Here is a 10,780-nt window from a genome sequence, read left to right as displayed (position 1 = left end):
AATACCTACAAATATTTTGCACTGATGTCTCATGTTAAAGTTACGATCTCGCATTTAATCCGTCTGTAAAAGTGCAAGTTTTGTAGTAATTTAAAAAAAAAGTAATAAAATAATTTTGATTAGGTACTTTATACCTACAGTTTTAAATTCAAATTATCGCCTACCTAATGAAAAATGTTTTTAAATAACAATAGATTGTCTGTGATTGTGTTTTTAATAGTAGTAATTTCAGCTGAAATCGGTAAGTAATAATAAGTTCCTACTATTTTATGGGTATACTTTTTAAATATCAGTTTATAGTCTGAGACAGTTTTATTTTGTATTTAAATTGTTGCATATTACATATTATAGTGCGCTGTATTGCTGCGGAGGAGGAGGACATAAATGTACTGAAACAAAACATAAAAGAAGTCAAAGAAGAGACGAGGATGCTGGAAGAAGAGAGGAAAAAACTGGAAGAAGAGACACTAACAGCTGCAAAATTTTTAGAATCAATGATCATAGAAAAAATTAATACAAGTATGATATACCTAACTATTTTTCCATTTTTAAGTATTTAGTTTTAGTAGGTACAATTAAAAAACGGCTTACTTTGAATCCTTAATATGTAGAAGATTTTTTTTATCTAAAGCATAATATTAATGGTACAAAATTTCTAAATTAATTCAAAGAATTTTTTTCTTTTTAAACTGAATCACTTTTTTAGTTATTACATGTCTTAATGACCACACTCATGATGTTTCAGCTGTCATCCCGCTAAAGGATATATACGCGTTAGCTGCCAAACATCTTCATATTACCGTACCTATCTAAAGAATCGGTTAGGTTTTGTGACTGCATTGTGTAGGTATAGTTTATTTTATTTTTTATGTTTGCAAAATTTTGGCTAATTTTTGCACAACTTTGAATAATTTTTGAACAATGTTTGTACTTGTAGTTTTGATCTATTTCTGGTTAATTTAGAGCGAATTTTGTAGGCACATTTTGAATAATTTTATTGATATTTTAACCAATTTTTTAATAGTTTACGTTCACGACTTTTACCAGAAATTTAAACATTTTTGCATGTTCGCAATTTTTAATGCCATATTGATATTGTGCAATTTTGATGATATTGCATCAATTTATTTCTTATTTTTTAACCATTTATTTTCTACTGTACAGATTGACTGGAGTGTGATGAAATAACCAGGATTCGTTTTAGGTTCTTTGCTCTTTCTCAGAATATGGGTTTTCTATCGTTTTTCCGTAAAAATGTCCTGTGAACAACTATATTTATCAATGAGTTCATTAATGAGTTTAAATTTTTGTAAATAAATATGGCCTGATCAGTGAATCCTTCAACGTTGTACTCGTATTCTGTAGGAAGTTTTGTTTTATAGAAGATCTGAGACCATATACCTAGTTGGAAACCGAAAAACGGATGTGCAGAGATGCGGAGCTAAGTGCAGTAGGAGTGCAAAAAGATGCGGTCGAGCACCTCGCCAGTTATATCAATTCAATAAACCACCAATGTCTATTCTGTACGAAGTTTTGTTTTATAAAATTATTTAAGAATATTGTATTATTACCTATTTTCTACATGGGTATAAGGAATTTTGTAAAGTAAGAATATAAGTGTTCTCTTTTTAACATTTTTATCCGAGTAATTTTTTTTTACATAGAACTGACCATCATCATCATTTTTGCAAATTTCAATTCTGAAATTCATATCTACCTGGATTTTTGGGGCGCATTTTCAAAATTTAAAATTTGACTCACACATATCCATTGAAATGAAAAATTGTGAGAAATAGCGAATATTTCGCCGAATACGAGTCGGATCGCAAAACCGATGTCATTTTTGAATTCAGCGACCTCAAATCTGTCAGAAAACGTCATTAAAAATGTACAATTTGACAACTTCTTTCCGGCTCATTTTGAGTCCAAAAAATGGCAAATTCTCAATAGAAGGAAGCATCGGCGGGACAATCTGACGCCGGCAATGAATTCGCCGTCTCAAAAAACCCCACGAACCAGATTTTCAACTCGATTGGCGACAAAAAGTTTTTTTTGCCAAAAAAAATACATGAACGTACCCCTTTAGATTTTTTGGATTTTTTTGATTTTCAAAAAAATCGAGTAAAGGGTCGTTTTTGACTAATTCGAGCAAGCCGAGTCCGAATCCGGTGTCCATTTTTGTCATAGGCGTTTTCTTCGCCGAGAAATTGCGAATATTTCGCTGAATACAAGTCCGATTGCAAAGCAAACGTCATTTTTGAATTCAGCGTGCTGAAATTAGTCAGAAACCGCGATTAAAAATGCAAAATTTGACAACTTTTTTCGAGTCATTTTTGATGTCAAAAAGGGCAGTATTTGTGAGAATGCAGTGCTCTGGTGAAAATCTGACGCCGGCAATGAATTCGCCGTCCCAAAAAACCCCCCGAACCAGATTTTCAGCTCGATTGGCGACAAAAAGGTTTTTTGCCCAAAAAAATGTAAATGAACATACTTACCCCTTTGGATTTTTTGGATTTTTTTGATTTTTAAAAAATTCGAGTAAAGGGTCGTTTTCGACTAATTTGAGGTCGCCGAGTCTGAATCTGATGTCTGATTTGAGCCCTGGTTCCTCCTTCATGGAGAACTGGTGAGTATCTCGCAAACTACGAATCTAATTTCAAAATGAACGTGATTTTCGTACTCAGCGACCTCAAATTAGTCTAATAGCGTCATAATAAAAGCAAAATTTGACAACTTTTGTCTGACACATTTTTTAGTCCGAAAATAGACCGTTTCTGACAGAATGGAGCACTGTGGTGAAAATCTGATGCCGGAAATGAATTCGCCGTCCTAAATAACCCCCCTAGCCAAATTTTCAACTCGATTGGCGACCAAAAGTTTTTTCGCCCAAAAAAATGTATGAACGTACCCTTGGCATTTTTCGGATTTTTTTGATTTTCAAAAAAATCGAGTAAAGGGTCGTTTTTGACTAATTTGAGCAAGCCGAGTCTGAATCTGGTGTCCATTTTTGTGGAGGGACGCTGCTTCAGTGAGAAATTTCGAATATTTCGCCGAATACGAGTCCGATCGCAAAACAAACGTCATTTTTGGATTCAGCGTGCTCAAATTAGTCAGAAAACGCGATTACAAATGCAAGATTCGACAACTTTTTTTCGGGTCATTTTTGGGGTCAAAAAAGCCCGTTTCCGAGAGAATGGTGCGTTCTAGTGAAAATCTGACGCCGGAAATGAATTCGCCGTCCCAATAAACTTCTCGAACCAGATTATCAGCTCGATTGGCGACAAAAAGGTTTTTTTCCCAAAAAAATGTATGAACGTACCCCTTTGCATTTTTTGGATTTTTTTGATTTTCAAAAAATTCGAGTAAAGGGTCGTTTTCGACTAATTTGAGGCCGCCAAGTCTGAATCTGATGTCAAATTTGAGCTCTGGTTCCTCATTTATGGAGAACTGGTGAGTATCTCGCAAACTACGAATCTAATTTCAAAATTAACGTGATTTTCGTACTCAGCGACCTCAAATTAGTCTGATAGCGTCATAATAGAAGCAAAATTTGACAACTTTTTTCCGGCCCATTTTTGGGGTCAAAAAAAGGCAGTTTCAGAGAGAAGGGTGCGCTCTAGTGAAAATCTGACACCGGAAATGAATTCGCCGTCCCAAAAAACCCACATAGACTAATTTTCAGCTCGATTTGCGACAAAAAGTTTTTTCGCCCAAAAAAAATGTATAAACCCTTTGGATTTTTGGATTTTTTTGATTTTTTTGATTTTCAAAAAAATCGAGTAAAGGGTCGTTTTCGACTAATTTGAGGTCGCCGAGTTCGAATCTGTTGACCAATTTTGTCAAAAGACGCTGCTTCAGTGAGAAATTGCGACTATTTCGCCGAATACAAGTTCGATCGCAAAACTAGTGTTATTTTTGGAACCAACGTGCTCCAATTAGTCAGAAAACGTCATTCAGAATGCAAAATTTGACAACTTTTTTCCGGCCCATTTTTGGAGTCAAAAAAGGCCGTTTTAGAGAGAAGGGTGCGCTCTAGTGAAAATCTGACACCGGAAATGAATTCGCCGTCCCAAAAAACCCACATAGCCCAATTTTCAGCTCGATTTACGACAAAAAGTTTTTTCGCCCAAAAAATGTATGAACTAACCCCTTTGGATTTTTTGGATTTTTTTGATTTTCAAAAAAATCGAGTAACGGGTCGTTTTCTACTAATTCAAGGTCGCCGAGTCCGAATCTGTTGACCAATTTTGTCGAAAGACGCTGCTTCAGTGAGAAATTGCGACTATTTCGCCGAATACGAGTCCGATTGCAAAACAAACGTCGTTTTTGGATTCAGCGTGCTCAAAGTAGTCAGAAAACGTAATTAAAAACGTAAAATTTGACAACTTTTTCCAGCTCATTACGAGTCCAAAAAATGGCAAATTTTCAATAGAAGGAAGCATCGGCAGCCCGATCTGACACCGGAAATGAATTCGCCATCCCAAAAAACCCCCCTGGTCATAAATTCAACTCGATTATACACCAAAATTTCGATGGGTCATTTTTTGGCTCAAAATGCAGCTTTTTTACTCAAAAAGTGACTTATCGAAATCGAAGCGTAAACGAGTTGAATTTTCGATCCCTGCAGTTTTTTGGGACGGGGAACTCATTTCTGGTGTCCAATTGCCCGGGCGAACCTTCCTTCTACTTGAAAGTTGCTCTTTTTTGAGCTCAAAAATGATGGCAAAAAAGTACCGAATTGTTTACTGACACATTCAGGGTTGGATTTGAAAAATGAACGTCATTTGCGGGTTCAGTGACCTGAAATTAGTCAGAAAACGTCATTATAACAATGCAAAATACGACAACTTTTTTTTTTTAGATCTTTTTTAGTTCAAGAAATTTTCAGTTGAAGGAAGCGTCTTCAGGGCAATCTGACACCGGAAATGAATTCGCCGTCCCAAAAAACCCCCCTGGCCAAAGATTCAACTCGAATAGATCCTATTTTGCGTCAAAAATCATTCAATTTAGCTAGTTTGGAGTGTCCTCATTCGGGTTGCAAAACTCAACTTTTAAGGGGCAAATGTGAACTTTTGAAAATTGAACTTTTTGCCATCATGAAAAGCAAATAGGATGTACGAGGGGTCGATTATCACTAAGTAAGCATCGCTGATCACGTCAAGCTCGTTTATTTCGATCGATCGAGCTTTTTTGCATCTGAAAGTTCAACTTTTTTGAAAAAAATCTTTAATTTAAGGGAACTTTGAGCTTTTTGGAAGAACCCACACCGGAAACGAATTCGCCGACCTCTAAAATCCCCCCATTTGCACCGTTCGTACAGCCTAAAAAGCTCTCTAAAGCTCGCAAAATTGAATCAAAAGTTCAAAATTTATGATGCAGCGCTGCAGGCGGTGAAAATGAGAAGTTCTTTTGTAATTCTCGATTTTGGAATATTGAAAGGTGTATTTAACATTTTTACAACGTATTTTTGGCGATTACAAAAGAAGTTCCATTTTCTGCCGCCTGAAGCGCTGCATCATTTTTTTCAAAATTTGTTGTCTTCAAAATCGAGTTTTTTGGCCGAATAAAAGCGAAATAGGGTATACGAATAATCGATTATCAGTAATTCAGCATCGCTGATCACGCCAAGCTCGTTTATTTTGATCGATCGAGCTTTTTTGTACCTGAAAATTCAACTTTTTTGAAAAAAGCTTCATTTTCGAGAGAACTTTGAGCTTTTTGGCAGAACCAAAGTCAGAAATGAATTCCTCGTGTTGGAAAATCTCTTCGATGACAGTTCGTATATTGTAAAAAGCTCCATAAAGCTTACAAAATAAATTCAAAAGTTTAAGTACCTATTAGAAGTATAATACCCTTTGACTTCCTATAATATTCTCCTTGGGGCAAATTATGGTCTTTGTAAAATTGAGCTTTTTGCCTTTATTAAAAGTAAAATACCTAGAATGTAAGGAGGGTCAATTATTACTACATAATTTAGCACCGCCGATCTCGAAAAGCTCATTTATTCTAATGAACGTGGCTTTTTTACTTGTGAAAGTTCAACTTTTTCAATAAAAAGCATCATTAGGTATCTAGGAAACTTTAAAGTTTTCGCCGGACCAACTCGAAGAATGAATTTTCATTATAAAAAATTGTACTTCTCAATTCGTTGAAAAAACGCCACGTTTCGTGTATTTTTTGCACCTTGCGAGTAGGCAACTTCTTCGACTGTTGGAAAAATTTTGAGTTTTTCATCGTTTAGAAGACCTATTTATGCAGCCGAAGAGTGATTTTTAGTTAAATCAAAGCCGCTGAGTTTAATATTTTACAGTCACTTTTACTCAATAATGCCAACTTACCGTTCTAAAGACCCCTCATCTTGGATTTTCATTTTTCTTCCTCAATTTCCAAATTCGTTTTTCTCTCAATGGAATCACTTGTCAAAAATTCAAGTGCTAAAGTGCGTTTTTCGACTTTTGGTGAATTTTTGAAAATCGAATTTAGGCCAAAAATAGGGGAAAAAATCAAAATTTTACCAAATTGACCAAGAAAGCTGAAATTTGGGATATACCCTATTTTCGACATGCCAAATCGATTGGAAACGGTTTAAACACGTTTTGAGCTGTTCTGGAGCCTCCAGCAGACTTTTGAAACTCGAAATTCCCGCAAAATTCCATCAAATTGAATTGTAAAGCTAAAATTTATTCTAAAAACTAATTTTAATACGCTACGAAGTACTGCAGGTGAATTTCAAGTCGTTTTGGATCCTCCAGCGACTTTTTGAAAATTCCTAAAGCCTCCAGCAGATTTTTGAAACTTTAAATTTTCACAAAATTTCATCAAATGGAGATGGAAATCTGAAATTTACTCAACACTCCAATTTTAACACCCTCTGAAGACGACTTCAGGTGGGCACAAGTAATTTTAGGACCTCCAGCGACTTTTTTTGAAAATTACTGGAGCCTCCAGCAGATTTTTGAAACTTGAAATTTCCTCAAAATATCATCAAACTAAGATGGAGAGTCGAAATCCATTCTGCACACTAATTTCAATACGCTACGAAGTTGACTGCTGGTGAATTTCAAGTCGTTTTGTAGCCTCCAGCAACTTTTTTAAAGGTTGTATGACGTTTTTTTGGAAAATTGAAATTTCCTAAAAGTAGCTGCAAGCTTCAAAACCATTTGAAACCCCCATGTAGTCTGCGAAGTAAATTTTAGCTTGCCAACTCCATTTGATAAATTAATGTTGGGGAAATTTCAAGTTTCAAAAATCTACTGGAGGCTCCAGTAATTTTCAAAAAAATCGTTGGAGGCCCTAAAATGACTTGAACCCACCTGAAGTCGTCTTCAGAGCGTGTAAAAATTGGAGTGTAGAGTAAATTTCAGATTTCCATCTCCATTTGATGAAATTTTGTGAAAATTTAAAGTTTCAAAAATCTGCTGAAGGCTTCAGGAATTTTCAAAAAGTCGCTGGAGGCTCCAAAACGACTTGAAATTCACCTGCAGTACTTCGTAGCGTATTGAAATTAGTTTTTAGAATAAATTTTAGCTTTACAACTTCAATTTGATGGAATTTTGCAGGAATTTTGAGTTTCAAAAATCTGCTGGAGGCTCCAGAACAGCTCAAAACGGATTGAAACCGTTTCCAATCGATTTGGAATGTCGAAAATGGGGTATATCCCAAATTTCAGCTTTCTTGGTCAATTTGGTAAAATTTTGATTTTTTCCCTCATTTTTGGCCTAAATTTGATTTTCAAAAATTCACCAAAAATCAAAAAACGCACTTTAGCACTTGAAATTTTGACAGGTGATAATTGTTGCATGATCTTTCGATCTACCTTTGTAAAGTTTGAAAAAGTTCGTGCAAGTCCTATGTTAAAACGCAGAATCTGCGATTTTGGCTGACCTGTCAATCAAAATGGCCGCCATTTTGTATGTAAGGCCAATTTTATTTTGGCAAGTTTGCTTTAAAATGTTCCTTAGGATGTCCTCTTTGAGAAAAAAGTTGTCCCGGATGATCGGCGGGGGGGGGGGGGGCAATTACTCTTATTGTCATATGCCGGACTATAACGATGAATTTGTATTCTGATTCCATTCCTGAGCCAGTGAAGTAAAACATTTCAGGGCAGCAATATGAACTGAACCAAGAAAAAGATCCCAGTGAAAAACTTATATTCCGATAAAAGTAACTACCATTCAGATCGATCCTACTATCCTACGTACGTTGAACATTTTCTAGAATTCAAAGATAATCGCGATAGTGTTTTATCATAGACGGAAATTGAATTTAATGAGTATTTCAAGCGACAGCTTTCTTGCAGTTTGATTACCTGAGGAAAATACTAAAAATAGTTCCGGGAAAGGACTCTCCAGTCTCCTCAAATTACATAGTTAACAGGTCAAAACGAGTTCGGTGATCGGTGCACGTGCTCTATACGTTCTTGCTTTTGAGAATATTTTTTTCATACCCTGGCTACATTGATTCTCATAATCAAAACAATTTCTTATCAAGTTTTCGAATGAAATTTTCAAGAAATTGAAAAAGAAACTAGTTTTAGCCAGAATTTCACGAGTAAATTGTTTAATTGTTTATCTTGTTATTACCACGTTAATGGATCTCCAGGTAAGTAGCCAGAGGCATTCACAAAGCTAAAAGTAACAGTATAAGTACTTGAAACTGCAAAATCCGTTTTCATTATTAACACTGCTTTTTATTATCTACCATTGTTTAGAATTTGGACCTTTGTGAAGAAAGATATCTCCATAGAATGGATCAGTTTCGTAACCCGGACCTCCCTGACCCTGACGAGTTTTCGAGCAAGATTCTGTGTCATTGTGAAACTCTGAAACAACTGTTGGGAGAGTTGCCTTTACCAAGTCCTCCACAAGACGAAATCGTAGAGATATTGAAGTCAAATGTTCAGCTGTTCGCAGCGTTTATTGAGTTGGAAGCTGAGCCACTGGTTGATAATGTATCATTGAACCAGCAACCGAGTAAGTATATACACCTGTATCTCCAGAGAGATTACGAAACGTTTCATTAGAAAGTTACGTAATGTAAGTTGATCTTGATGATGAAATTTGACTTTTGTAGGTCACAAAAATGTAGACGAGTCGCGAAATGGAAACGAAGTTCAGCATCCGTTACGTGAACCAAATTCTTCGCTTTTCGGAAGACCGGATTACCTCCCCAAAGATGAAAAAAGAACAGAAAATTATGAAAAACCGTCAAAATCCGATTCTGATTTGAAAGTTACCAGTGAACCTCCGGTTACGATTAATCACTCACTCATTCTCACACACATAACTGATCGAGCTAAACGAGTTAAATCACAACCTTCCTGTCCTTCATCTTCAATTGTGGAAAGTTCTGCTGCTTCAAAGGTGCCATCTCTATTGGATTTGCAGCCTCAGCCAGACAAGGCTGCTTCAGCGGTGTCAGTGTCTACTTTGCCATCTCTATCGTATTCGCAGCCTTATCAGCCAGTCAGGGCTAAGAACGTTTTTCTACCGAAGCAGATGGAGAATTTCGCTAAAGAATACCAAAGAATTTATCAATTAGATCCGAAATCATTATTGCCATTCCAACCTATTAATAAGTACCCATTTAAATACGCTGTGGCTCAGTACACATTCTTTCATGGTGACGTTTCGCAAGTGTTATTTGTTCGTAACACTCTAATGCTCGGTGACGGTTATGTTTATGGCGTTGGTAAAATTACGTCGAAAACTTACGGTTCTACTTTGGACCCATTGTTGTACAACAGTTCTTTATCGATTTCACAGCTCGCGGAGGCGATCAGAAGGTTTCCAAGACTGCCAGCTAAAGTTTTGTTATCTATTGGTAACTACGATGGTCTGTACTGCAATGACATTTACGCGGTTCGTCGCCAGTATTTAGATTTGTTACAGACTTTGAGGAGTCTTGGTGTACGCAGACTACATGTACTGCCGCTGATGAATGTTCCTGGTGCGTCACCTTACTATCAGGCAGTAGCTGAAATGGTAATGTCAGATTGGTCGACACCTTTCGGCGGTGAATATGCTTGCCAACATATTCTTATTCAGAAAGCACTTATCTGCGTACCGAAGCCAAAACTTGGATTTGATTCGTTACAAAACGATTGGCGTAAGATTGTCGAGGCGATTCGTAACTATTATATAACCTGCGAGCGTAAATAACCGTAACTCTAGTCGTACAGAAATGTGTTTTTGTTGTTTTTAAATGTCCTCATTTCTTTGTACTGTGTAACTTTATGCTGTGAGAGTTTTGGACAATTATAGACACCAGTTTTGATCTCGATGCGTCGGATTGAGATCCGGAGCTACAATCCGATCGAAATGAGCAATTTATTATGTAGATCAAATAATTCGTCGATATCAATTATGAAAATGATGATACGAGAATCGAGTATAATGTAAAAAATTAAATAATTGACGATGTAAATTTTATATGACGAATGACGATTTGTTATTAATTCGTTCTATGTTCCTAATTAGAGGTGTTTATGTATATTTTTGTTTTCGAACCAGGTTTTACGTATTGTTTTCTTTTTATTTTCTGATTTAAGTTTTTTTTAGTATGTTGATTTTTAGTTTTGTTTATGATTAGCTTTTAAAAGAATTTTATGATTTTTTTATCAAAATTCCAAATGAGAACTTCATATTAAATTTGTTTTTTTCTTCTTAGTTATTCAGAACTGTTTTGTTTTTTTCTTCTTAAGTTGTTCAGAACACTATCTTCTGACATGATGTTGAATTAATAATTTTTATGTTATACAAAATTTGTTCTACACAATTTC

At 35.7% G+C, this 10,780-nt stretch overlaps 1 protein-coding gene across 1 annotated transcript; it reads left to right on the top strand.

Moving 5' to 3' along the window:
• The first annotated feature begins 8,288 nt into the window (after positions 1 to 8,288).
• On the top strand, positions 8,289 to 10,517 carry LOC135843788 (uncharacterized). The gene is made up of 3 exons (XM_065361801.1): positions 8,289 to 8,601; positions 8,711 to 8,972; positions 9,073 to 10,517. The coding sequence occupies exons 1-3, from the start codon at positions 8,590 to 8,592 to the stop codon at positions 10,158 to 10,160; spliced, it is 1,362 nt and encodes a 453-aa protein (XP_065217873.1). The 5' UTR covers positions 8,289 to 8,589; the 3' UTR covers positions 10,161 to 10,517.
• The last annotated feature ends 263 nt before the right edge of the window (positions 10,518 to 10,780 follow it).

The sequence above is a fragment of the Planococcus citri genome, chromosome 4, assembly GCF_950023065.1.
Source record: "Planococcus citri chromosome 4, ihPlaCitr1.1, whole genome shotgun sequence".
NCBI lineage: Eukaryota > Metazoa > Arthropoda > Insecta > Hemiptera > Pseudococcidae > Planococcus > Planococcus citri.
The sequence above is the reverse complement of the archived record's forward strand: the minus strand, read 5'-3'. Positions and strand labels throughout refer to the sequence as shown.

Bases quoted from the DNA above. Each gene is read 5' to 3' on its own strand.
- LOC135843788 (XM_065361801.1), top strand. The intron at 8,973-9,072 runs GTAAGTATATAC...TGACTTTTGTAG, and splicing joins ATCATTGAACCAGCAACCGA to GTCACAAAAATGTAGACGAG.